Source organism: Scyliorhinus torazame, chromosome 5 (assembly GCF_047496885.1).
Source record: "Scyliorhinus torazame isolate Kashiwa2021f chromosome 5, sScyTor2.1, whole genome shotgun sequence".
Taxonomy (NCBI): Eukaryota; Metazoa; Chordata; class Chondrichthyes; order Carcharhiniformes; family Scyliorhinidae; genus Scyliorhinus; species Scyliorhinus torazame.
Genome location: NC_092711.1, coordinates 89,165,502 through 89,193,442, shown reverse-complemented (window position 1 = coordinate 89,193,442; position 27,941 = coordinate 89,165,502). Strand labels below are relative to the sequence as shown.

The 27,941-nt window shown below is 46.8% G+C and overlaps 1 protein-coding gene and 2 long non-coding RNA genes across 4 annotated transcripts in view; 1 reads left to right on the top strand and 2 right to left on the bottom strand.

Annotated features, from left to right (window-relative positions):
- Window positions 1-275: 275 nt before the first annotated feature.
- LOC140417781 (uncharacterized) overlaps window positions 276-27,941 on the top strand; it is a 48,014-nt gene continuing 20,348 nt past the window's right edge. The window contains 3 exon segments of the mRNA XM_072501243.1: window positions 276-361; window positions 3,889-5,561; window positions 5,743-5,793. Of these exon segments, the coding sequence (XP_072357344.1) occupies window positions 4,299-5,561; window positions 5,743-5,793 (1,314 nt within the window). The 5' untranslated portion in view covers window positions 276-361; window positions 3,889-4,298.
- Window positions 15,881-22,460, bottom strand: LOC140418859 (uncharacterized). Of its 2 annotated transcripts, none has more exons than XR_011945376.1 (4): window positions 22,374-22,460; window positions 21,524-21,630; window positions 18,890-19,006; window positions 15,881-16,756 (listed from the first exon to the last, which is right to left on the bottom strand). It is a non-coding gene; the product is annotated as an uncharacterized lncRNA (long non-coding RNA). The 2 variants fall into 2 exon arrangements; XR_011945374.1 differs by having other exon boundaries at window positions 18,897-19,006; window positions 22,374-22,459.
- Window positions 25,714-27,869, bottom strand: LOC140418862 (uncharacterized). The gene is made up of 2 exons (XR_011945379.1): window positions 27,691-27,869; window positions 25,714-27,521 (listed from the first exon to the last, which is right to left on the bottom strand). It is a non-coding gene; the product is annotated as an uncharacterized lncRNA (long non-coding RNA).

Sequence of the window (27,941 nt, the reverse complement as noted above, 5' to 3'; positions counted from 1 at the left end):
TCACCGGGAGCAGGCCGCAGCTGTCCCCCCGCTCGATGCAAACCCGGGCCCGGAAACTTCTTATTGGAATTTGGAGTCTGCACCGGATTTCAGTGAAACCTCCCGGCCGAGTCCAGCATCGGCACTGCGCATGCTCCAGTTCACAAGGCTCAGAGAGTGATTGACGGCAGCTGTAAACCAATAGGAAGAGAGGGGTGGGTCTGGAGACCAAGTGGTTGCACCGGGTCCTCCAACCAATCGGAGTGAATGAGGGGCGGAGCTGAGCCCGGTCTACCACGTGATTTGGAGCATGCGCAGTACAAATGACAACTCCGGATTCAGGTGGTCGGGCGGAAATACTCAGCCGGTCAAATTCGGTCTGGTGAGTCATGAGGGAGGGATGGAGCCGCCGGATGGGTCGCGAGGCTTCATAAACACTCCGTGCAGCCCAAGCCCCGAATACGAAGCTACATACAGCAGTTGAACCGGCGAAAGCTGCTCGGGCTTTTCCCCGAGACAGGCCCGAGTGGCCGGGTGCATGCGCAGGGAGCGAGAGCCCCGGCTTTGCTCCGCCTCCCATTCACTCTGATTGGCTGGAGGGCCAGCTGCTCTTGTTCGATTCTCCAGCCCCGTCCCCTCTTCCTATTGGTCCGAAACCGCCGTCAATCAGTCCCCGTGCATTGTGAGCTGGAGCAAACCCTTCCCAATCATTGTCAGCTCCCTGGTTTGCAGCTGCGGAGCTTCTCCCTCCCTCCCGGGAACAGGCCCAGGTTAACGGGCACCATCCTGCTTCAGACACTGGAGGATGGTTCACATCAGAGGATGGCGGAGGGGGACAAGAAATAAGCGCTTCCACTTCGCACTCAAATCAATGAGGAGTCTGATCTCTGGCAAGGAAAGAAACCCTGGCAGGTGGGCGGGGAGGATTCACAAACACCTGTTGGAGGCCCCAAACCCCAATAAGATCCATTGGTTTTATTGTCAGTCTGCAGACAGGAGCTGGAGAACTGAACCCAGGCAGAGGAGACGGAGGGAGAAACAGAGTGGAGGAAAGAAATGGTGCAGATGGTGAGATGGGCAGCATGGTAGCATAGTGGTTCGCACAATTGCTTCACAGCTCCAGGGTCCCAGGTTCGAGTCACTGTGCGGAGTCTGCACGTTTTCGTGTGTGCGTGGGTTTCCTCTGGGTGCTCCGGTTTCCTCCCACAGTCCAAAGATGTGCAGGTTAGGTGGATTGGCCATGCTAAATTGCCCTTAGTGTCCAAAATTGCCCTTAATGTTGGGTGGGGTTATTGGATTATGGAGATCGGGTGGAGGTGTGGGTTTGGGTAGGGCACTCTTTCAAAGAACCGGTGTAGCCTCCATGGGAAAATCGACCGTGGATATCTGAGGAAATAAGGGAGAGTATCACATTGAAGGAAAAACCATACAAAGTGGCAAAGATTAGTGGGAGACTAGAGGACTGGGGAATCTTTAGGAGGCAACAGAAAGCTACTTAAAAAAGCTATAAAGAAGAGTAAGATAGATTATGAGAGTAAACTTGCTCAGAATATAAAAACAGACAGTAAAAGTTTCTACAAATATATAAAACAAAAAAAGAGTGGCTAAGGTAAATATTGGTCCTTTAGAGGATGAGGAGGGAGATTTCATAATGGGAGATGAGGAAATGGCTGAGGAACTGAACAGGTTTTTTGGGTCGGTATTCACAGTGGAAGACACAAATAACATGCCAGTGACTGATAGAAATGAGGCCATGACAGGTGAGGACCTTGAGAGGATTGTTATCACTAAGGAAGTAGTGATGGGCAAGCTAATGGGGCTAAAGGTAGACAAGTCTCCTGGCTCTGATGGAATGCATCCCAGAGTGCGAAAAGAGATGGATAAGGAAATTGCAAATGCACTAATAATTTACCAAAATTCACTAGACTCTGGGGTGGTCCCGGCGGAGTGGAAATTAGCAAACGTGACACCACTGTTTAAAAAAGGAGGTAGGCAGAAAGTGGGTAATTATAGGCCAGTGAGCTTAACTTCAGTAGTAGGGAAGATGCTGGAATCTATCATCAAGAACGAAAAAGGGAGGCATCTGGTTGAAAATTGTCCCATTGGGCATACGCAGCATGGGTTCATAAAGGGCAGGTCGTGCCTAACTAATTTAGTGGAATTTTTTGAGGACATTACCAGTGCAGTAGATAACAGGGAGCCAATCATAGAATCATAGAATTTACAGTGCAGAAGGAGGCCATTCGGCCCATCGAGTCTGCACCGGCTGTTGGAAAGAGCACCCTACCGAAGGCCAACACCTCCACCCTATCCCCACAACCCAGCAACCCCACCCAACACTAAGGGCCATTTATCATGGCCAATCCACCTAACCTGCACATCTTTGGACTGTGGGAGGAAACCGGAGCACCCGGAGGAAACCCACGCACACACGGGGAGGATGTGCAGACTCCGCACAGACAGTGACCCAAGCCGGAATCGAACCTGGGACCCTGGAGCTGTGAAGCAATTATGCTATCCACAATGCTACCGTGCTGCCCTGGATGTGGTATATCTGGATTTCCAGAAAGTCTTTGACAAGGTGCCACACAAAAGGATGCTGTATAAGATAAAGATGCATGGCATTAAGGGGAAAGTAGTAGCATGGATAAAGGATTAGTTAATTAATAGAAAGCACAGGAAAATGGGAATAGATAGATAGGTGTTTGATGGCCAGCACAGACACAATGGGCTGAAGAGCCTCTTCCTATGCTTTAAAACTCTATGACACTATGACAGAAAGCAGAGATTAGGCACAATGCGTCTTTTTGAGGTTGGCAAGATATATTGAGTGATGTGCCATAAGGATCAGTGCTGGGACCGCAACAGCCCAGGCAACATCATAGAGTTTTACAGCACAGAAAGAGGCCCCTTGGCCCATCATGTCTGAGAACAAATAGCGATTCACCAGGCCCAAGTGAACGGCCGCCATCTTTATGGGAGGCAACGATAATAATGTGCATGCAGAGCCGCCATCTTTATAGGGGGCAATGTGCAGCAGGGTGCACGTGTGGTGCTCCCTGTCAGCAGGAGAGAATATTGTGAATTTCTAACCCAGACGAACAGTGATGGATTCTGCATACTCCTTTTGCAGGGGGTTAGAAGGGGAGGATTTAAACACAGCAAACTCAAACCAAGAGAAATGTTTGTCTCTTCTGAGATAGGTCTTTTACTGGGTTGCAGCTTGGAGCTGAAGATTGAGATGGGGAGGCTCCAATTTCATTCTATCATGTGGCTGACCAGGAATCTCTCCCACTCCTGGCGTCTGCTGTTGGTGTCTGTTGGAAGGATTTACAGGCTGATGCTGTGAAGAAGAGTCATACAGACTCAAAATGTTAACTCTATTTTCACTCTCCACAGACGCTGCCAGACCTGCTGCGTTTTCCAGCATTCTCTATCTCTGTTTCAGATTCCAGCATCCACAGGACTTTACTTTTCTTGATACTCAATCCGTTTGGCCAAGTTTTAAATGCACTTTCCTTGGTCATCAACTCCTAGAGTGGGACTGGAATCCAGAGCTGGTTCAGAGTCAGGGTAATCTACCGCTGCACCATAACATCTCTGAAACACAATCGAGACTAATAAATCCTAAAGAAAAATAGGAAATAATCCTTTCTTCAGACAGTTGCTAAAATGTGGAGTTCACTAAGACTGGAAGTGGTTGACATAAATAACTGAGTTGCGTACACCAGGAAACTAAATGAGGAGCTGAGAGAAATGGGATCAGAATGCGAAGCTCTCGAGCTGAGATGAGGTCAGCAGAATGAGGAGAGTCTTGTGTGAAGCAGAAACTCTAGTACGGACCAGATGGGTCGAATGGCCAATTATGTATCATATATTCTTTGTAATTAATTGTAAATTATTTTACAGGGTAATAGAAGAGGAGGATTTGCAGTCCGGAGAATCAAACCAGTTCTCAGGTCTGACGGAGTCAATCGAATCATCGGGATCTGAAGGAATTTAATTGATGACTCAGCTGGAAATTGGTGAGAGTCCGTTCGCCTGCTCCGTGTGTGGGAAGGGACTGATACAGCTGTAAACATGCAGACACGACAGCAAGCTCGCAATAGTGAGAGTCCATTAACCTGCTCCTTGTGTGGGAGGTGATTGATACAGCTGTAAACATGCTGACACGACAGCGAGGTCGCAATAGTGAGAGTTGACCTGCTCCGTGTGTGAGAGGGGATTGATACAGCTGTAAACATGCAGACACGACAGCGAGCTTGCAATAGTGAGAGTCCGTTCACCTTGTGTGGGAGGGGATTGATACAGCTGTAAACATGTTGACACGACAGCGAGCTCGCAATAGCGAGAGTCCGTTCCCCTGCTCCGTGTGTGGGAAGAAATTCATGTGTTCATCCAACCTGCTGGCTCACCAACTCGATCATATTGATGAGGAGCCTCTTCAAAGCTCTGATTCTGAGGATGGCTCTGATACCTCCGAGGAACTGGTCCAATACCAGCGAGTTCACACTGATGCCAGACCATTCAGCTGCTCCCACTGTGGGGAGTTGTTCACTGATTCTGTGCATCTCATTGAGCACCAGCAAGTTCACAACAAGGACAGGCCATTCAGCAGCTCTCAGCATGGAAAGAGATTCACTCAGTCCTCCCACTACACTGAGCACCAGCTCATTTCCTCCGTTGGTGAGAGGAAGGGACCTTTTAAATGCTCAGTGTGTGAGAAGACCTTTAAAAGAAACTTTAATCTGCTGAGACACCAGCGCACTCACACTGGGGAGAGGCCGTTCCCCTGCTCTAGATGTGGGAAGAGATTTGCTCATTCATTCCACCTTCGGAGACACAAGCAAGTTCACACTGGGGAGAGACCATTCACCTGTTCCATGTGTGGGAAAGCCTACAGTCGCTCATCTGACCTCGTGATACACAAAAGGATTCACACTGGAGAGAGGCCATATGCCTGCTCCGAGTGTGGGAAGGGATTCACTCGTTTAGTCCACCTTTTGATGCACAAAACGGTTCACACTGGGGAGAGGCCATTCTCTTGCTCTGTGTGTGCGAAGAGATTTACTCAGTCAGCTGCCCTGCGCGCACACAAGCGAGTTCACACCGGGGAGAGGCCGTTCACCTGCTTTGTGTGTGGGAAGAGTTTCTCTTGTTTGTCCCAGGTTTTGATACATGAGTGAGTTCACACCGGGGAGAGGCGGTATCTTTGTCACGTATGTGGGAAGGGATTTACTAGTTTACACCACCTGCAGAGACACCAGCTTGTTCACACCGGGGAGAAGCCGTTTATCTGCTCCGTGTGTGGGAAGGCTTTCCCTGAGTTGTCCAGCCTCCGGAGACACAACCACATCCACACTGGGAAGAGGCCGTTCACCTGCTCTGTTTGTGGGAAGAGATTTATTCAGTCATTCGATCTGCTGAAACACCGGAGAGTTCACACCAGGAAGAAGCTGCTCACCTGCTCTGTGTGTGAGAAGAGATTTACTCAGTCATCCAACCTGCTGAGACACCAGAAACTTCACACGTTACCAGAAAAGTTGAATTCTGTTGTTCCTGTTGAGAATCACACCCAGGATTGAACCTTTTCTACTTTCTAACTCTAGATTATTTCAGTCTCAAACTTCCAGTTACTCTCATGGATAAGTCCCAGCTCCCCATACCTTCCAGAGTGCCTCTCCTGGCCTTGGAATCCAGGGAAGTATCACTAACATTCCCAGTGATCAATAAAACAAAACCCTGTCTGTTAATCACTTTCAGATACTGGACACATTGCCTGGACTGGAGATTTTCAGCTGTGACGAGAGGCTGGTTAGGTTGGGGTTGTTTTCCTTACAGCAGAGAAGGCTGTGCGACTGGGGGGGAAACTTTATTGAAGTGTCCAAAATTATGAGGGCCATAGGGTGGATAGAAAGAAACCTTTTCCCTTAATAGAGGAGTCAGTAACCACGAAGCAGATTTTTATGGTAAGGAGCAGGAGATTGAGGGGATTTGAGGCGAAATGTTTTCACACAGAGTGTGGTGGGAATCTGGAACTCACTGCCTGAAAGGCTGCTCGAGGCGGGAACCCTCACAACATTTAAGAAGCATTTACGTCAGCACTTAAAACGTCAGAACGTACAATACTATGGATCAAGTGCTGGAAAATGGGATTAGAATAATCGGTGCTTGATGGCCGGCACAGGCACGATGGGCCGAAGGGGCCTCTTTTAATAATCGTTTATTGTCACAAGTAGGCTTCAATTTGGTGTTGTAAGACTGACTGATGTCTCAGAGCATCTCCCAGAGAAATGGCAAATGGAGTTTAATCTGGACAAATGTCAGGTAATGCATTTTGGTAAGTCTAACATTGAGGGGACCGTAAATGGCAAAACTCTTAGGAATACAGAAAGTCAGAGAGATCTGGGCGTGCAGGTCCACAGATAGACCATAGAACAGTACAGCACAATACAGGCCCTTCAGCTCACGATGTTGTGCCGACCATTTATCCTAACCTTCACCCCTTCAATTTACTGCTGTCCATGTGCCTGTCTAAGAGTCGCTTAAATGTCCCTAATGGCTCTGACTCTACCACCTCTGCTGGCAGTGCATTCCACACACCCACCACTCTCTGTGCAAAGAACCTACTTCTGACATCTCCCCTATACCTTCCTCCAATCACCTTAAAATCTTTGAAGGTGGCAACACAAGTGGACAAGGTAGTCAAGAAAACATACATAACGCTTACCTTCATTGGATGGGGCATCGAGTTCACAGCCCAAAGGCAGAATTGCAGTGTAAAGTACATAAAATTCAGATTTGGATGAAGGAATCCAGCTAAAACAATGGAAATCTGAGACAATCCTGTGATAACAACAGTTAATAAATTAATCAGGTGACAGGGAAATGGTGGATGGGATATTAAAAGAAGGAATATTAAATTAAAATTATATTACAATTGGAGTTTGTACATTCTCCCTGTGTTTGCATGGGTCTCACCCCCACAACCCAAAGATGCTCAAGGTAGGTGGATTGGCAATGCAAAATTGCCCCTTAATTGGAAAAAATGAATTGGGTACTCTAAATTTTAAAAAAGAAAATTATATTACAGTTACAGACCTATACATCATTCCTATATTACAGGCTCAGAAATAGATTTACATTTATTGTCACATGTACCGAGGTACAGTGAAAATTATTGTTCTGCATACAGTCCAGTCAGATCGTCCATACATGAAAAACGTAGGGCATACAATAGATACAATGTAAATACACAGACATCGGGTGAACCGTATGGAGTATGGTGCTACACCAGAGAAGATGTGTGAAGAGATGAGTTCAGTCTGTAAGAGGGTCGCTTAGGAGTCTGGCAGCAGCGGGTAAGAAGCTGTTTATGAATCTGTTGGTGCGTGATCTCAAACTTTTGTATCTTCTGCCTGATGGAAGAGAGAATATCCCGGATGGGAGGGGTCTTTGATTATGATAATCTTTTATTGTCACAAGTATGAACTTACTGTGAAAAGCCCCTATGCTGCCCACTTTCCCAAGGCAGCGGGAGGTGTAGACAGAGTCAGTGGGTGGGAGGCAGGTTCACGTGACGTCCTGGACTGTGTTCACGTCTCTCTCTAGTTAAAATCACTCCAGTGCAGATGGAGGCCATTCAGCCCATCGAGTTTGCACCGACACTCTGGAATAACACTCAACCCAAGCCCACTCCCCTTCTCTATCTTAATAACTCCTAACCTAAGCATCTTTTCTGGAAACTGAGGGACAATTGAGCATGGTTAATCCACCTATGAAGCAACGGTCTTGGGCCGATCAGTTACCATACCAAGCTGTGATGCAGCAGAAAGCTTTCTATGGTGCATCTGTAAAAATTGGCAAGAGTCAATGTGGACATACCAAATGTCCTTAGTTTCCTGTGGAACATACGAAGTACATTTAAAACTAATTATTTAAGTATTTCACTGAGGACCAGGAACTATGTAAGGATTTGACTCTGTTTTATTGCAGAGCTATTAATAAAATCAGTAAAAGACAATCTGTTGTTGGGAGTTTGATTCTCTGGTGTCTGAAACCACAAGATTCAATGTTTAGAGGCAACAAGATGAACAAGGAAACACATCAAGGCGCAAAACTCCAGCTGGATATTCACAGGAGAAAGTCTGTTATCAAACACCTCGAATGAATGAAATGAAAATCACTTATTGTCACAAGTAGGCTTCAAATGAAGTTACTGTGAAAAGCCCCTAGTCGCCACATTCTGGCACCTGTTCGGGGAGGCTGTTGCGGGAATCGAACCGTGTTGCTGGCCTGCCTTGGTCTGCTTTCAAAGCCAGCAATTTAGCCCTGTGCTAAGATCCCAGTTGTAAGAAACTCAAATCATTTGTAAATATCTTTCAAATGCTGACAGGTTGCAGCTGTCAGTTTCCATCACATTGATGCCAATGAAAGGTGAGAAAATGGTTATTCTGGAACTAAAAAACACGAGTTATATCACAGCTAGACCACTGAGTACAGTTCTGGTCACTACATTACAGGAAGAATGTGATTGTACTGGAGTGAGTAAGAACAAAGAACAAAGAAATGTACAGCACAGGAACAGGCCCTTCGGCCCTCCAAGCCCGCGCCGACCATGCTGCCCGACTAAACTACAATCTTCTACACTTCCTGGGTCCGTATCCTTCTATTCCCATCCTATTCATGTATTTGTCAAGATTCCCCTTAAATGTCCCTATCGTCCCTGATTCCACCACCTCCTCCGGTAGCGAGTTTGAGGCACCCACTACCCTCTGCGTGAAAAACTTGCCTCGTACATCTACTCTAAACCTTGCCCCTCTCACCTTAAACCTATGCCCCCTAGTAATTGACCCCTCTACCCTGGGGAAAAGCCTCTGACTATCCACTCTGTCTATGCCCCTCATAATTTTGTATACCTCTATCAGGTCTCCCCTCAACCTCCTTCATTCCAGTGAGAACAAACCAAGTTTATTCAACCGCTCCTCATAGCTAATGCCCTCCATACCAGGCAACATTCTGGTAAATCTCTTCTGCACCCTCTCTAAAGCCTCCACATCCTTCTGGTAGTGTGGCGACCAGAATTGAACACTATACTCCAAGTGTGGCCTAACTAAGGTTCTATATAGCTGCAACATGACTTGCCAATTCTTATACTCAATGCCCCGGCCAATGAAGGCAAGCATGCCGTATGCCTTCTTGACTACCTTCTTCACCTGTGTTGCCCCTTTCAATGACCTGTGGACCTGTACTCCTAGATCTCTTTGACTTTCAATACTCTTGAGGGTTCTACCATTCACTGTATATTCCCTACCTGCGTTAGTCCTTCCAAAATGCATTACCTCACATTTGTCCGGATTAAACTCCATCTGCCATCTCCCCGCCCAAGTCTCCAGACTATCTAAATCCTGCTGTATCCTCCGACAGTCCTCATCGCTATCCGCAATTCCACCAACCTTTGTGTCGTCTGCAAACTTACGAATCAGACCAGTTACATTTTCCTCCAAATCATTTATATATACTACAAAGAGCAAAGGTCCCAGCACTGATCCCTGTGGAACACCACTGGTCACAGCCCTCCAATGAGAAAAGCATCCTTCCATTGCTACTCTCTGCCTTCTATGGCCGAGCCAGTTCTGTATCCACCTTACCAGCTCACCCCTGATCCCGTGTGACTTCACCTTTTGTACTAGTCTACCATGAGGGACCTTGTCAAAGGCCTTACTGAAGTCCATATAGACAACATCCACTGCCCTGCCTGCATCAATCATCTTAGTGACCTCCTCGAAAAACTCTTATCAAGTTAGTGAGACATGACCTCCCCTTCACAAAACCGTGCTGCTTCTCACTAATACGTCCATTGCTTCCAAATGGGAGTAGATCCTGTCTCGAAGAATTCTCCCCAGCAATTTCCCTACCACTGAAGTAAGGCTCACCGGCCTGTAGTTCCCGGGATTATCCTTGCTACCCTTCTTAAACAGTGGAACAACATTGGCTATTCTCCAGTCCTCCGGGACATCCCCTGAAGACAGCGAGGATCCAAAGATTTCTGTCAAGGCCTCAGCAATTTCCTCTCCAGCCTCCTTCAGTATTCTGGGGTAGATCCCATCAGGCCCTGGGGACTTATCTACCTTAATATTTTTTAAGACACCCAACACCTCGTCTTTTTGGATCACAATGTGACCCAGGCTATCTACACCCCCTTCTCCAGACTCAACATCTACCAATTCCTTCTCTTTGGTGAATACCGATGCAAAGTATTCATTTAGTACCTCGCCCATTTCCTCTGGCTCCACACATAGATTCCCTTGCCTATCCTTCAGTGGGCCAACCCTATCCCTGGCTACCCTCTTGCTTTTTACGTATGTGTAAAAAGCCTTGGGATTTTCCTTAACCCTATTTGCCAATGACTTTTCGTGACCCCTTCTAGCCCTCCTGACTCCTTGCTTAAGTTCCTTCCTACTTTCCTTATATTCCACGCAGGCTTCGTCTGTTCTCAGCCTTTTAGCCCTGACAAATGGCTCCTTTTTCTTTTTGACGTGGCCTACAATATCACTCGTCATCCAAGGTTCCCGAAAATTGCCGTATTTATCCTTCTTCCTCACAGGAACATGCCGGTCCTGTATTCCTTTCAACTGCCACTTGAAAGCCTCCCACATGTCAGATGTTGATTTGCCCTCAAACATCCGCCCCCAATCTATGTTCTTCAGTTCCCGCCTAATATTGTTATAATTAGCCTTCCCCCAATTTAGCACATTCATCCTAGGACCACTCCTATCCTTGTCCACCAGTACTTTAAAACTTACTGAATTGTGGTCACTGTTACCGAAATGCTCCCCTACTGAAACATCTACCATCTGGCCGGGCTCATTCCCCAATACCAGGTCCAGTACCGCCCCTTCCCTAGTTGGACTGTCTACATATTGTTTTAAGAAGCCCTCCTGGATGCTCCTTACAAACTCCGCCCCGTCTAAGCCCCTGGCACTAAGTGAGTCCCAGTCAATATTGGGGAAGTTGAAGTCTCCCATCACCACAACCCTGTTGTTTTTACTCTTTTCCAAAATCTGTCTACCTATCTGCTCCTCTATCTCCCGCTGGCTATTGGGAGGCCTGTAGTATAACCCCAACATTGTGACTGCACCCTTCTTATTCCTGATCTCTACCCATATAGCCTCACTGCCCTCTGAGGTGTCCTCTCGCAGTACAGCTGTGATATATGCTCCCGAACCAGTAGCGCAACTCCGCCTCCCCTTTTACATCCCCCTCTCTCCCGCCTGAAACATCTAAATCCTGGAAATTTTAGCTGCCAATCCTGCCCTTCCCTCAACCAGGTCTCTGTAATGGCAACAACATCATAGTTCCAAGTACTAATCCAAGCTCTAAGTTCATCTGCCTTATCCGTAATACTTCTTGCATTAAAACATATGCACTTCAGGCCACCAGACCCGCTGTGTTCAGCAACTTCTCCCTGTCTGCTCTGCCTCAGAGCCACACTGTCCCTATTCCCTAGTTCTCCCTCAATGCTCTCACCTTCTGACCTATTGCTCCCTTGCCCACCCCCCTGCCATATCTGGTGGTACGGAAGAGATTTATCTGGATGTTTCCAGGATTGGGGAATGTTAACTGAGGAAAGATTGGATTGACTGGGATTGTTTTCTGTGGAACAGAGGAGGCTGAGTGGGCATTTAATTGAGGTGCATAAAATTATGAGGGTCCCAGATATAATGGATCAGCTGGCAGAAGGACCTATTTCATTAACAGACAGCTCAGTAACCTGGGGGCAGAGATTTAAGTTATCTATTGGAAGGATTAGAGGGGAATTGAGGATTTTCTTCACCCAGGGGTGTGGTGGGGATCTGGAACTCTGAATGAAAGGGAGGTAGAGACAGAAACCCTCATCACATTTAAAGACACCCTGATGTGGAGTTTCTGTGACCTGCAGGCTACAGACCAAGAAGTGGAAAGTGGGATTAGACTGGATAAGGAATTTTCAGCCAACACAGACACAATGGGCTGAATGACCTCTGTGCTGTAAATGTCTAGGATTCTGTGATGACAAGTGATCCTCGGGTTTTTATCCAAGACAGACCTCGGCGCAATCAGTTCCGCCAAGTGTTGATGTGATGGATTAAGCGGTCAGGTACCAGGAGCAGTGATTAAAATGGAAATATCAGTAAATCCTGATATAGTTTATCTGTATATGGTTCCATTTTAATAACTTCTCCTGAATGTGACCGTCACCCAGGATTTGATTTATTTATAATAATAATCTTTATTGTCACAAGTCGGCTTCCATGAGGTTACTGTGAAAAGCCCCTAATCCGCCACATTCCGGGCCTGTTCGGGTACACTGAGGGAGAATGCAGAATGTCCGCATTACCTAACAGCACGTCTTTCGGGGCTTGTGGAGGAAACCGGAGCACCCGGAGGAAACCCACACAGACACAGGGAGAATATGAAGACACTGCACAGACAGTGACCCAAGCCAGGCGCTGTGAAGCAACAATGCTTGCTACCGCGCTGCCCACACTGCTGGCCTTGCACTGCATCATATGAAAATTGTCAATACATCTGGTTCAAAACAGAAGTTCAGGTCTTAATGTCTTATTTGATTTCACTTTGCTGTGTTTAAATCCTCTCCTTGTAACCCCCTGTAAAAGGAGTTTCCAGAATCCATCACTGTCAGTCCTGCTGAGTGGACAGGGCTCACCGCGCATGCGCCCTGCTGCACACTGTCCCCTATGAGGATGCTGGTGGTTAACTGGGGAAAGGCTCTGCAGGAAAACCTTCCCGCTCGGTGCAAACCCGGGAGCGGTAATTTCTTGTTTTAGCTTTGAGGCCTCCACTGGGTCTTTGTGAAGCCTCCCCTCCCACCCACTGCATCTAACGCTGCCTCTGCTTATCCGCCTCCTTCACGCCTGAATGAATGAAATGAAAATCGCTTATTGTCACAAGTAGACTTCAATGAAGTTACTGTGAAAAGCCCCTAGTTGCCACATTCCGGCGCCTGTTCGGGGAGGCTGTTACGGGAAGATGAGACAAACAAGTGTCTGTCCCTGGACATGAGCCGCACTGCGCATGCGCCACATCACAATGCTCGGGGAGTGATTGACAGCAGCTCCGGACCAATAGAAAGAGGGGGAGGACTGAGCGGGAGAGGCCGGTTCGCCAACCATTCGGAGTGAATGAGGGGCGGCCCTGATTGTGGATCTCCCTCATTGGCTGAGATTCTGGATCATTTTTTCTTCCCATTGGCCACGTGGGTGTGGTTTCCAGATTCTCATTTCCTACCTGAGAATTGTTGACCAACTGGAAGACGTGGGAGGACCGGGCGGACTCTGGTCCTCCCGCCAATCAGACTGCAGGTTTTGTGTGATTGAAGATTGAGCTTCACACAGACTGAAACTGCTTCCTGAGTCAAACTTGAATAATTTCTTTCCACTTCAGTGGACGCTTTTAGAGTCCATTGAGCCTTCTACAGAACTGTCACAACAAGGAACAACAAACGTTAACTCTGTTTCACTTGCCACAGATGTGGCATGGTGGCGCAGTGGTTAGCACTGCTGCATCGCACAGTGGTTAGCACTGCCGCACTAGCGACCTGGGTTCAATTCCAGCCTGGTGTAACTGTGGAGTTTGCACATTCTCCCCATGTCTGCGTGGGTTCCCTCCGGATGCTCCAGTTTTCTCCCACCATCCAAAGATATACAGGTTTGGTGGATTGGCCAAGCTAAATTGCCCCTTAGTGACCAACGGTGAAGTTGGATTAGGGGGAGAGGGCGGGGGAGGTGCGCCTGGGTGGGGTGCTCTTTTGTCGGGTTGGTGCAAACTCGATGGGACGATTCCTCCTTCTGCACTGTAGGGATTCTGTGATGCTGCCAGATCTGTTAAGTTAATCTCCCATTTTCTGTTTAGTTAATCTCCCATTTTCTGTTTTTACTCTCCATAACACACCATTTTAATCCACTAATTATATTTATTGAACCACTGTACCATCGCTACCAGGAGCAGCGTGTTGATGTTTCAGCTATTCTGACCTTGGGTGACTGTGTGGAGTTTGCACATTCTCCCCGTGCCTGTGTGGGTTCCTTCTGGGTGCTCTAGTTTTCTCCCACCGTCCAAAGATGTGCAGGTTAGGTGGATTGACCATGCTAAGTTGCCCTTAGTGTCCAAAAAAAGGATCGGTGGGGTTACTGGATTATGGGGATAGGGTGGAGGCATGGGTTTGAGTGGGGTGCTCTTTCCAAGGGCTAGTGCAGGCTTGATGGGCCGAATAATCTCCTTTTGCACTGTTAGTTGTATCATTCAGTCGAATTTTCTATCTCACATTCTCTTCCGATTGCTCTGTCTGGTGGTAATGCCGTGACGGTAGCACAGTGGTTAGCACTGTTGCTTCACAGTACCTGGGTCCCCAGTTCAATTCCGATTTGGGTTACTGTCTATGCAGAGTCTGCACATTCTCCCCATGTCTGCGCGGGTTACCTCCCAGAACTCCTGAAAGACGAGCTTGTCAGGTGAATTGGACATTCTGAATTCTCCCTCTTGTGGACCCACTCAGGCGCCAGAATATGGCGACTAGGAGATTTTCACAGGAACTTCATTGTAGTGCTAATGTAAGCCTACTTGTGACAATAATAAAGATTATTATGTGTGTGGGTATTTTAAGGAGCAGGTAGAATTTCCTTGGTTCTAACTGTTGTCCCCTCATATATTCCATCTGTTTTTGGTTAACGTGTCTGGAGTCTGAGTTCTTCCAGCCCATCTCCAAATCTCCTTCCTGTCTCGGGTAGATGGGTCGAGGTAGCTTGGTGTTGTGATTAGTGTTGTTCTATTGTCTGTCTGTCTCCAGCAGGTATAGTTGTCTATCGATAACGACTGTGCTGCTACCCTTGTCTTCTGGTCTTATGAACATATCCGTGTTGCATCCAAGCTCCCAGATTGTCTGTCTTTCTCTCCGGGTAAGATTCTGTTTGTCTCTTGTATTTCACTGTGACAGGGCAGATGATTGAAGGGATTCATAGAATCATAGAATTTACAGTGCAGAAGGAGGCCATTCAGCCCATCAAGTCTGCAACACCCCGAGAAAGAGCAGCATACCCAAGCCCAAACTTCCACCCTATTTCCGTAACCCAGTTAACCCTACCCCACCTTTTTGGACACTAAGGGAAATTTAACATGGCCAATCCACCTGACCTGCACATTTTTGGACTGTGGGAGGAAACTCAAGCAGACACTGGGAGAACGTGCTGACTCCACACGGTGACCCAAGTCAGGAATCTAACCTGAGCCCCTGGAGCGGTGAAGCAACTGTGCTAACCACTGTGCTGTCCTTGGGAGGTCTGGAATAGATGGGCAATGATTTGGGAGGTGACAACACGTTCAAAAAGTTGAGGAGAGGGAGGTTGAAGATGGGGCAAAAATTTGTAAGGATGGCAGGATCAAGGGTTTGTTTTATTGAGGAGGGGGTGATGATGGCAGATTTGAAGGACAGAGGGACAGTACTTGAAGAGAGAGAAATGTTGACAATATCCATGGACACAGGGTAGTTTGCTGATCAGTAGCTCAGTGGGAATAGGGTCGATGGAGCAGGAGCTGGGTCTCATGGACAAGATGAGCTCTGAGGGGGCACGAGGGGAGAGGGGAGAGAAACTAGAGAAAGATGTGGGTTCAGGGCTCGGGAAAGGATGACATTTAGAGACAGTTTGGTCCGGTGGGCTCGTGGAAGGGAGGGAAGCAGCAGAGGCAGCTGATCGGATTTACTCAATCTCAGTCACAAAGAAACTCCACAAGCTCCTCACACTTCTTGTTGGAGGTGAGGATGGAAGAGACAGGGGAGAGCGAGAGTACTTCAAAAGGATCTAACCTGTGTCAGAGATATTAAAAAGTTTCAACACACTGCGTATTTCACACAAATCTGATTTATTAGACTTTTAGCAGAATTTTGGCCCCTGTAAATGGGCTGGAGTTTGTTATCAGCAGAAAGAGACCCAAATGAACATGGTTCAGTCCTGAATGTGAGTAACAGCAAAATCCAATCACTATGGTTACTTGTGGCCTCGTTGGTGTCTCAGCAGGTGGGATGAAGTGGTGAATCCCTTCCCACACTTGGAGCATGCGAATGGCTTCTCCCCAGTGTGAATTCGCTGGTGCTTCCGCAGGTCGGATGACTGAGTGAATCCCTTCCCACACTGGGCGCAGGTGAATGGTCTCTCCCCAGTGTGAATTCGCTGATGTACAGTGAGGTAAGATGAGTGTCTGAACCCAGTCCCGCAGTGAGAGCACCTGAACGGTCTCTCCTCAGTGTGAACACGTTGATGGCTCATCAGATCCCCAGAACGTTTATAGCACTTCCCGCAGTCTGGACATTGAAACAGTCTCTCATCAGTGTGAACTTGCTGGTGTCTCAGCAGGTCGGATAACTGAGTGAATCCCTTGCCACACTCGGAGCACGTGAATGGTCTCTCCCCAGTGTGAACGCGTCGATGAGTTTCCAGCTGGGATGGGGAAGTGAATCCTTTGCCACAGTCTGCACATTTCCACGGTTTCCCTTCAGTGTGACTGCATTTGTGGCTTCGGAGGCCTGATGATCGACTGAATCCTCGTCCACACACACAACACGTGTCCGGTTTCTCCCCACTTTGAACGATGCTTTTTCCTTCCATGTTCAAAATCTGCTGATATTCAGGATATGATATATTGAGGGCTCTGTCAGATCCTGATGTGATGCTTGGTGTGAGTTTCCCGATTTTGAAGCTTCCCCTTCGAACACCCTGTGAAACTGATTGAAAACAGAAAATAGGGAGTGAGAGAGAAGCCACAAAAATACAAAGGCAGGTTGTGAAATTGAGCTGAATTATTCTGGTCATTTGTGGGGCCGGCACTGGGAAGAAGTGACCATGAAAACTGCCGGATTGTCACAAAAACCCAACTGGCGTCTTTGGGAGGAGAGAGAAAGAGGTGAAGAGGGATTTTGTATATCTACAAGACATATTAAGAGAGTAGTTGGCAAAGCAAATTCGATCTTGAGCTTCATAAACAGTAATATTGATACTGAAACTATGCTTCTGGTGGCACAGTGATTAGCACTGCTGCCTCACAGCGCCAGGGACCCGGGTTCAATTCCGGCCTTGGTGACTGTCTGTGTGGAGTTTGCACTTTCTTCCCGTGTCTGTGTGTGTTTCCACCCGGTTTCCTCCAACAGTCCAAAGAAGAGCAGGTTAGGTGGATTGGCCTTGATAAATTGCCCCTTAGTGTCCAGGGATGTGCAGGTTCGGTGGGGCTATGGGGTTACAGGGACAGGGTTGGGGTGTGGGCCTAGGCAGGGTGCCCTTTCAGAGAATCAGTGCAGATGTGATGGGCCGAATGGCCTCCTTCTGCTCTGTAGGATCAGCCCCACATTGGGTGGATCTACGGGTTAGTATGGAGAGAGGGCAGCGTCCATTATGGAGGTTGGATGTGGGACTATTCGCAGATGAGGAAGTCTGTGGGCGGGTGAGCAAGTCCATCCAGAACGATCTGGAAATAAATGATACAGGGGAAGTCTCGGCAGCAGCGGTGTGGGAAGCTCTGAAGGCAGTGGTTAGAGGGAATTCATTTTGATACAGGCCCATAGAGAAAAGGTGGAACGAGCAGAGAGGGATAAGTTGGTTAGGGAGATACTCCAGGTGGATAAGATTTATGCGGAAGCCCCGGATGGGGGGTTATTGAAGGAGCGGCGGAGGTTACAGATGGAGTTTGGGCTGTTATCTACAGGGAAACCGGTGGAACAACTGAGAAAGGCAAGGGGAGCGGTGTATGAGTTTGGGGAAAAGGCCAACAGAATGTTAGCGCACCAGCTGAGGAAAAGGGAGGCGGCCAGGGAGATAGGGAGAGTAAAGAACAGAGGTGGGAATGTGGCCCTGGACCCAGTGGCGGTGAATGAGGTGTTTAAGGACTTTTATAGCAAGTTTATACGAGTCAGAACCCCGGCTGGGGTGGAGGGGATGAGGCAGTTCTTGGGTCAGTTGAGGTTCCCGAGGGTTGATGAGGATCTGGTGGAAGGGCTGGGAGCCCCAATTGAAATTGAGGACATAATGGAGGGGCTGGAGGTCATGCAGTCGGGCAAGGCCTGAGGGCCTGACGGCTACCCGGTGGAATTCTACATGAAGTTCTCGGAGATATTGGGCCCACTGCTGGTGAGGGCATTTAATGAGGCAAGGGAGAGGGGAGTCCTTCCCCCAACAATGTCGCAGGCCTCGATCACATTGATTCTGAAACGGGAGAAGGACCCTGAGCTATGCGGGTCATACAGACCAATCTCTCTATTGAATGTGGACGCCAACCTGCTGGCTAAGATATTGGCCACAAGGATAGAAGACTGTGTCCCGGGGGTGGTAGGGGAAGACCAGACGGGATTTGTAACGGGCTAGGTACTCACGGCTAATGTTAGAAGGCTCTTAAACGTTATCATGATGCCCTCAGAGGGAGAAGGCCTTTGATCGGGTGGAGTGGAATTGTGGGAGGAACCTGGAGCACCCGGAGGAAACCGCGCAGACACGGAGAAGGTGCAGACTCCGCACAGACAGTGACCCAAGCTGGGAATCGAACTTGGGTCCCTGGCGCTGTGAGCAATAGTCCTAACCACTGCGCTACCGAGCTATCATGGACTCAATGAGCCGAATGCCCTTTTTTGTGTCAGCTGACTCTAACTTTTTTGTGTAATCTCACCTTGCAATTTAACCCTAGAGGTTCAGATATCACTCAGGTAAATCTGTGCTACACTCCCTCCGAGGCCATTCTATCCTTTCTCGGGTTTGTTGCCCAGAACTGAACACAGTTCTCCAGGTTTGGTCTAACCAGGGTTTGTGAATCTTGGGGCTTTTCCAGTCACATTGAGACCTGAAATCTTCCCTCACAGACAGAACAGACAAACCTTTTACCTTCCACACCCAGATGCTGCTGATATTCAGGTTCTGGTGAATCGAGTGACTCTGTCAGATGTGACGTTTGGTTTGCGTTTCCCGTCTGTTAAACCTCCACTTCCAGTATCCTGTAAATTTACAGAAACCTCACTGTCAGTTTAGGATAGAAATTCACAACATTCTCTCCTCGCCAACTTTGATTAAATGTATTTCTGGAGGTTTGATCACATGACCTGCCCCCATCTTCCAGCCATTAATCGGTCAACACATCTATCCTTGTGACACACTGCCGTCCTCGGCCATTTGGAAGCAAAAGGACTCAAGAAATCTTTTTTACTGTCCTAATGATTTCCCAGACATGAATCTCATCAAGGTAGAAGGTAAAATTTGAATTCATTGAAAGTATACTGATGACCATGAAACCATTGCTGATTGTTGTAAAGACCCATCTGGTTCACTCATGTCCTTCAGTGAAGGAAATCTTCTATCCTTACCTGGTCTGGCCTACATGTGATTCCAGATCCAGTCAGCTGGTTGACTCTTAAAATTCTCTCTGAGATATACTCAGTTCAAGGGCAATTAGGGATGGGTCAAATTGGGTCAAATAGTTTGAGCTTTTAAAGTTGGAGTGTTCACCGGTGGGAAAACTGAGGAAATCCCTTTGCACACGTGAAGTGTGAGAGTGATCTCCCTCTGAACTGCACATTAGATTAACTAATGACTAACTCATATTTATTCTCTTCCAATGGAAACATCTTCCACTTGTCGATCATGTCAAACCTTTTTATAATCTTAAAGGATCAGGCCATCCTTCATTCCTTTTTCCAGAGAAAAGGTTTACACCCTGTCCAATCCCTCTTGCCGGGTATAACCTGCCAGTTCAGGCATAATTTAAATATCTTTTCCTGCATCTTCTCCAGTTCTCGATCCATTTTACAATATAGAGACTTTAACTAATCTGAGCAGCAAACTCACAATTGCCCCCAAATGCCTGTATGTTGCAGTATTTTAATAATTTTACTATTAGCTGAATATAAGATGGGACAGAAGAAGCAGATCCAACGAGTCTGTAACACTGTAGAGCATCTGCAAACTTGCCTCTTCCCCTTACTGCTAAACAGTTGACTTTTTCCACTCTTAACCTGTCAGTTATGGCATTAAGAATAATGTGTCAGAGAAAGACTGGATTTCAGCTCGGTGACACTAGGCCAGACTAAATTAGTACACAGGATTGTTGAGCTAATGTATCCATATCATAAAATGGTTCTGGAAGGACTGGGGAAGATACAGGGAAAGTGTACCAGAATGATGCCTGAACGAGGTTACAGCCAGCAAGAAATGCAGAGGCTCGATGAGCCATATGGTTTCCACCCCCTTCCATTTCTTGTGTTATGAACATCACTGTAAATCATTTCCATGCAGACACAACAGATGCAACAACCACCAGTTAATCGCCATCCTTCCCATAATCCAGGATTCCAAACACACTTTCCAGGTGACAGTGATTTACTTGTATTTCTTGCTATCCAGTATTGTGTATTCACTGCTCACGATTTGGTCTCCCCTACACTGAGGAGATTAAATCTGGATTGGTGACTGTGGAACATCACCATTCAGTCAGCAAGCATAATCCTGAGCTTCTGACCATTTAATATTTTAATTCCCTGCCCCATTCGCACTCTGTCCTCGGCCTCCTGCACTGCTCCAATAAAGCTCAAAGGAAACTCGAGGAACAGAACCTCATCCTTGATCAGGCAATTTCTGACCTTCCAGACACAACATTCATTTCAGTAATTTCAGATTATAATCATCACACCTATATTTTTAGACAGTTGGTGCTGGTAACGGTTCTGCTGTTGCCATTTATACCTCACCTGGACCTGTCTTTTATTTCTTCTCTTGTCCTAATAGTTTATTTACTTATCTCATTGTCTCCCAGTTTTGTCTTGCACCATTATCCCCCTTGTCAGTTAATCACTTCAGCCTCACATCCTCCCAAACTGCCCCCTCTGAAATGGCCCAGCAAGCCACTCAGTTCAAGGGCAATTAGGGGTGGGCAGCAAATGACGGCTCAGCCAGCGACACCCACATCCGAAGAACAAATAAAGGAAAGTCGGCAGTTACAAAGGCAAATGCAATGTTCGCATTCATTTCAAGAGAGCTACAATACAAGATGAAGTGGGATGAGAAACATATCAGCCATGATCGAACGGCAGAGCAAACTCGAAAACTCGATGGGCTGATAGGCCTAATTCTGCTTCTCTATCTATTTTTTTAATGAGGGGATTCTCATAGAAACATTTGTTAAAAAATTGTTGGAAGCCATCCCAGACCTGGATACAGATCAATTGATTCTTGGAGGAGACTTCAATTGTGTTCTGGATCCTAAATGGACTGATCCAAGCTGATTCAACCACAACAAAAACATGAAAAAGGAATGAAACCTGACGGACCACCTGGCATCGACCCAGGCACCAGAAACGACAACAGCAAACCCAGCAAAAGTTTTTTAAAAACTGTTCCCATCAGTAGATTGTAAAAGGATTACGGGACACAGATTTAAGATTGTGAACAAGATCTACAGGGGAGATAGGAGGTAGACATTTTATACAGTGAGCGATAATGATATGGAACTCAATGCTTACACACAATGGTCGATAATCTCTGGGTCCTGATAACTCGAATGGTGCTGTCAGAATTTGATGTGAGGGTTAGTTGTGAGTTTCCTGCCTGCGTATCCCTTTCTAAGCCCCTGTGAAAGAAGTTTACAAAGGCATCACTGTCAGTCCAGAAATGAAATTCAGGAAAGATAAACATTTCTCCTGGTTTGAGTTTGCTGTGTGTAAATCCTCCCCTACTAATCCCTTGTAAAAGGAGTTTCCAAAATTAATCACTATCAGTCCAGGATATACATTCACTACATTCTCCCCTCCTGCTCCCTGGTCCAGGATGACCGCTTATGCCCCCCGTTGCACACTGACCCTCTTGTCATCAGCAGTCCCTCAATTTGAGGGTAACTTCTACTCAGGGTTGTGAATTTCTACTAGGGGTCTTCATGTGGCTGAACAGAGCCGCAGAGCTTTGGACACATAGGACAGGATGTCTAATAAGACAGTGAAATCCGGAGAGCAGGATTTGCTTCCTTTTCCTTCCATTTCTGCCGCCACTTTGCATCATCAATAAGACATTGGGACTCAAAGACTAATCCAGTTTGATGGACAGGTTGTCTCCATTCTGAACAATGGGAACAAGCTCCTCCCACTCATTGAAACATCGCCCCCGACAAAGATGACAAACGCGCATGCGCCCTGATGCACATCCAATAAAAATGGCGGCCGTTAAACCGAGCATAACATGAGAAGCTGCAGCCCCGTTCGTTTCGAACTGGATCCCGGAAGCTCTTTTCCGAGGATTGCAGTTTGCAACAGCTTTACACAATGTTTCCGCCCACTCCCGCGATCTCTCGCTCCCTCCATATTGTTCAACGCCCCTTACCAATTTTGGATCTGAAGACGCAGCACTTCTCCGTCGCCATTACCCACACTGCGCATGCTTCAATAACAGCGGGCCCCGCCCCTCATTCACTCCTATTGGTTGGAGGACCAGCTGCTCCCGTCGTCCTGCAATCCCGCCCCCCTCTTCCTATTGGTTCGGAGCTGCCGTCAATTACCCGGGCATTGTGACGGCTCCAGAAGGTGAGTGTGGCCACAAGCTCAGGCTGTCTTGCTGATTGTCCAATAATAACAGTGAGAGTCTCAGTGGGACAATCAGACAATAATAGTGGAGATGGGGCCCAGAGGAGAAACAGCAAAGGATTCACTCACTTTGAGACTGACAAACACAGTGTCTGTTCCCATAATAAGAGTCAGGCTGCAGTGTGTGAGTGAATATATCATTGGATCCAATGTAGAATCATGAATCCCTACAGTGCAGAAGGAGGCCATTCGGTCCATCGAATCTGCACCGACCCTATGAAATATCACCCGACCTGGGCCAATCTAGGGCGGCATGGTAGCACAGTGGGTAGCACTGTTGCTTCCCAGATCCAGGGTCCTAGATAATAACTCTGTCACTGTTATTATTAGACAATAACCTGCCTGAAATGAAAATTGCTTATTGTCACAAGCAGGCTTCAAATGAAGTTACTGTGAAAAGCCCCTAGTCGCCACATTCCGGCGCCTGTTCGGGGAGGCTGGTACGGGAATGCCTGTTAACAGTAACAGGCCTGTTACTGTTATTATTACACAATAACCTGCCTGTCATTCCAATTCTGGTGTGTGTTACTCTGTCACTGTTATCATTATACAATAATAGGAGGGCAAGATGCAAGGTAGCAATGATAATTTGATGTTTCTGTGTTATAGTCAGTGTCACTCGGAGGTGTGTGATAAAATAGGAATGGAAACATCATGACGTGCACGTGTGGCTGACTCCACTTGATTCAGAGCTGTTCTACCCAAGGTGAGAGCAATGAGGACATGGGGAACTCCAGAGATTTCTGGTATCTGAGGTGCATCAGTCGAGGAACTGAAATCATTCTAGTGGTTCTCGATTTACACAGTCACATAGGAAATATATATGACAGCTAAAACCAAAGTTTCAATCTTCTCTTTGAGACACATTGTGATTGAAAAGATCAAATGTTAAAACATCAGGAAAGGAAAATTCGGACTGTCGCAAAGGGCATCATTGCTACCTTAGAGCACCATGGACCCTGGTTCAATTCTGGCCTTGGGTGACTGTGTGTGTGGAGTTTGCACTTTCTCCCAGTGTCTGCATGGGTTTCCGACCACCATTCAAAGATTTGCAGCTTAGCTGGATTGGCCATGAGCAATTTCCCCTTAGTGTCCAAAAATGTGTTGGTTAGGTGGGGTTACAGGGATAGGGTGGGGGATTGGGCCTCGGTATAGTGCAAACTCAATGGGCCGAATGGCCTCCTTTTGCACTGTAGAGATTCTATGAGTGAACTGTTGAATTCATCTGATTCACCAGAACACTGCCAATTCACCCTCTACAAGTGTAACTGCCTTTGAAAGTTACTGTAAATCTGCTTCCAGCAGCCTGTCAGTGTGAATTCCAGATCATATAACATCACTGTGTAAAAACAATTTTCCTCATCACCCCCTTGGGTTCTGTTGTCAAATATCTTAAATTTCTGTGTCATCTGGTTACAAACCCTCCTGCTCTTGGGAAACAGTTTCTTCCCATCGACACTATCACAAATCCTTCCTCATTTTAAACACCTCTATTAAATCTCCCCTTCACTTTCCCTGATCTCAGAGGGCCAATCCCGGTTTCTCCTGACGGAGTCACAGGGACTTGAAACGTTAACTCTGTTTCTCTCAGTACCGATGCTGCCATAACTGCTGAGTTTTTCCACCATTTACTGGTTTTCTCCTTCTTTCTTTCTTTAATCAATGACAATCCCTTCATGAAATTCAACACCTCTATTAAATTGGAACATACACACACGAAGAGAGACATACAGAGGAAAGGAGAGGCAGAAGAACTGTGAGAAAAACTGAGATTTTAAACAACAGAAAGATGAGGTGGCGAGAAATAAAAGTTGAGAAATAGAGGAAACAAGTAACACCGAAAGAATTATATAAAATATAAGGGAGAAAGTGATCAGTTTCCAGCTACAGAGAGCAGAGGGAACTCAGTGACTGATTCACAGACGCAGCCGCTGCTGTCTGGGAATGGAGACTCTGAACAGAAATAACCGGCTCATTTGTAAATGTCACCACAATGTGATCTGTGTGACTCTGCCCTGACTCGGTGGACAGATAAAGGCCGCACTGACAGATGTTCTCACCAGATTGTGGTCCTTGTATTTATTTTCTGCTCAGAAGTGAGATGTGCGGTTTGGAACCAGCAGCAGAGAAACAGGAAGTTGTGTTACCTGAGAATGAAACAGCAGGCATCAGTTTCATGTTGTCACCATGAACAGTCTTCCTGCCTGTGAGGGTGACCTCACTCTAACAGCATCAAGAACACCCACACAGATTGCTGCCGGTCTCAGCATTACATTCACCTCCATTCCCATTTTAAACATCAAAATATGAGGTTATTTAGATTTTTTACATATTCACTGAGATGGACTGAGGATTATAACTGGGAGAATTAAGGGCACATTATACAAAATTAAATTTTCCCCGAAGTGGGTTATTAGAAAATAGGAGTTTTAAAGTTAGTCAGGGCCAATCAGTGAGAGAAAGAAAGTGGGAAATAGAGAGAGAAAGGATTGAGTCTCCATAAATGAGATGTTGGAGGAGAGGTTCAGTGTGTTTGGCGCTTCTTCAGAGAGAGAAATTAAGTTTAGGCGCTCTGTGAAATAGAAAGGTTAAAGGAGTGAGTGTCTGAGAGAAAGATAGAGAGAGGTGGGAGGTATGTGAAATGAGTGTGTGAGAGAGCGGAGAGAGGTTAGGTGAGAATCTGAGAGAGAAGAGAATGAGAGACAGGAAAGCAGGTTCACATACCCGAGGATCACTGAGAATGATCAGAATAAGGAGACTACCCAGAAAACGGCCAATAGGAATCTTCAGCTGAACACATCACTTATTCTTAAAGGGACAGTCGGGGCTCTGACACTGTTCAGCTCCCAGTTAAAGGGGCAGACACAGCTTCGCCCTTTTCTCTTTTGTGTTTCTGATTGTTAAAGGCTGGTAGGGGTGAGGTTTATTTAAAAGGACAGAATGTGGGAAGCACACATCAATAAAATTGGGAATTCTTGGACACACACTGGAGCTCCTTCTTTATCCAGGAATGAAACTATTGTCTAATTGTCCCAGCAGTTAACAGCTGCTATTTTAACGCAGACTTCAACCAATCTATGTTAAGTAGGTTTCTATTCAATTAATTCATTGTGACTGTCACACAAACACATTTTCAGTCTGGAACCAGCTGCTTTACATTCAATCAGGAACATTAGTTTTACACCAATCTCAGATTTGACAGCACGTTTCCAGCATTCACCATTGTTCTTCCTGACTCTAAACACAGTTGTAAAGGAGCTTCTGTTCCGTGTCTAGGAGCTCTGAGATATGGAAGAGAGCGGCTGGGACACATTTCTTCGACGCCTCAGGATTAACCCACACGGGTACTTTGCTGTCAGTGAAGAGACCAAAGTGTTGTTTGTCCCTCTCAGTGTGACCCTGAAAGACTGCGTCCAGGCTGAAGTTCTGTTCCTGACGTATGATCCTCCCCCAGATTGTCCTTTCTGAGCTGCAGGCAGGTGATGTTCAACATTCAGGTGGGAAAGACAAAAATCTGCAACAACGTTTCAAACACATTTATTCAGAATAATAAACCTCATCAGCAGATTAAGACTGTCAGAGTGAACATTATTCAGTCCTGTACATGATTAACAGCATCAATAAGGGGATAATCTAAACCTTGTGGTTGCTTGTGAACTCGCTGGTGTGTTAACAGGTGGGATGAGTGAGTGAACCCCTTTCCACAGACATTATAGTTGAATGGCCGCTCTCCAGTGTGAACTCTCTGGTGTGTCAGCAGGTTGGATGACTGACTGAATCCCTTCCCACACATGGAGCAGGTGAATGGCCTCTCCCCAGTGTGAACTCGCTGGTGATTCAATAGGTTGGATGAACGAGTGAATCCCTTCCCACACACTGAGCAAGTGAACGGCCTCTCCTCACTGTGAACCTGCTAATGTGTCAGAAGGTTGTATGAACGTGAATCCCTTCCCACATTCAGAGCAGGTGAACGGTCTATCCCCTGTATAAAGTTGCTGGTGTATCAGAAGGTTGGATGAATTAATGAATCCTTTCCCACAGTCAGAGCAGGTGAATGGTCTCTCCCCAGTGTGAGCATATTGGTGTGTTAGTAAATCCTTTTTGTTTTTAAAGCTCTTCTCATAGTCAGGACAGTTAAAATGTTTGTTATCAGAGTGAACAAGTTGATGTGTCTGCAGGTGGGATGACTGAATGAATCCTTTCCCACACAAGGAGCAGGAGAACGGTCTCTCCCCAGTGTGAATACGTTAATGTGTCAGCAGATCCTTATTACATTTAAAACTCTTCTCACAGTCAGGACATGTAAACGGTCTCTTATCAGTGTGAACAAGCTGATGAGTAACAATGTGGGATGACCGAGTGAATCCCTTCCCACACACAGGGCAGGTGAATGGCCTCTCCTCAGTGTGAAGTCGCTGGGGTGTCATAAGGTTGTATGAATGGGTGAATCCCTTCCCACAAATGGAGCAGATGAACGGTCTCTCCCCGGTGTGACTGCGATGATGAACTTCCAGTTGTGATGGTAACTGAATCCCTTCCCACAGTCCGCACATTTCCACAGTTTCTCCATGGTGAGGGGTCTTTATGTCTCTCCCGGTTGAAGCTTTGTCCACACACAAATAAGCGTTTAATTTCTCCCAGCAGTGAATGATGTGATACTTTTTTTGAGGCTGTGTAACTGGTTAAAACTGTCTCCATAGTCAGTGGACTGGAAAACTCTCATTGGGGGTGGGTCTCGGGTGCTTTTGCAGTCACACAGCTGAAACAGAACAAACACATCTCCTTCCAAATTCAAAGACTGAAGATATTGAGCTCTGAATGAATTGAGTGATTTCGATATGATATTTGGTTTGAGTTTTCTGTTGGCCAATTCTCCACTTCCAATATCCTGTAAAAGGAGTTTAGAAAAGACATCACTGTCAGTCCAGGATAGAAATTCTGAACAGACAATTCTAGTTTCTCTGGAACATTTTTCCCTCTCTTGTTCCCCCAAAGCTGTCAATCCCCGTCCCACACACTCTCTCTCCTCCCTGGGCTGAAATCCAAACCCATCTCACCATTTCTTTCCTCCACTCCCAGTTTTCTCGCTCCCTCCCCTCTGCCTGGGTTCAGTTCTCCAGCTCCTGTCTGCAGACTGACAATAAAACCAATGGGTCTTATTGGGGGGTTTGGGTTCTCCCCATTGTCCCCGCTCGCGGCGGCTCTCATTCAACCTCTAGGAGCCGCACTCACTCTCACTGCGGCTGCGCTCAGCCCGGAGCAGCACCGCGCATGCTTCGCACAGAGGCGACTTCCGGGGGCGGGACAT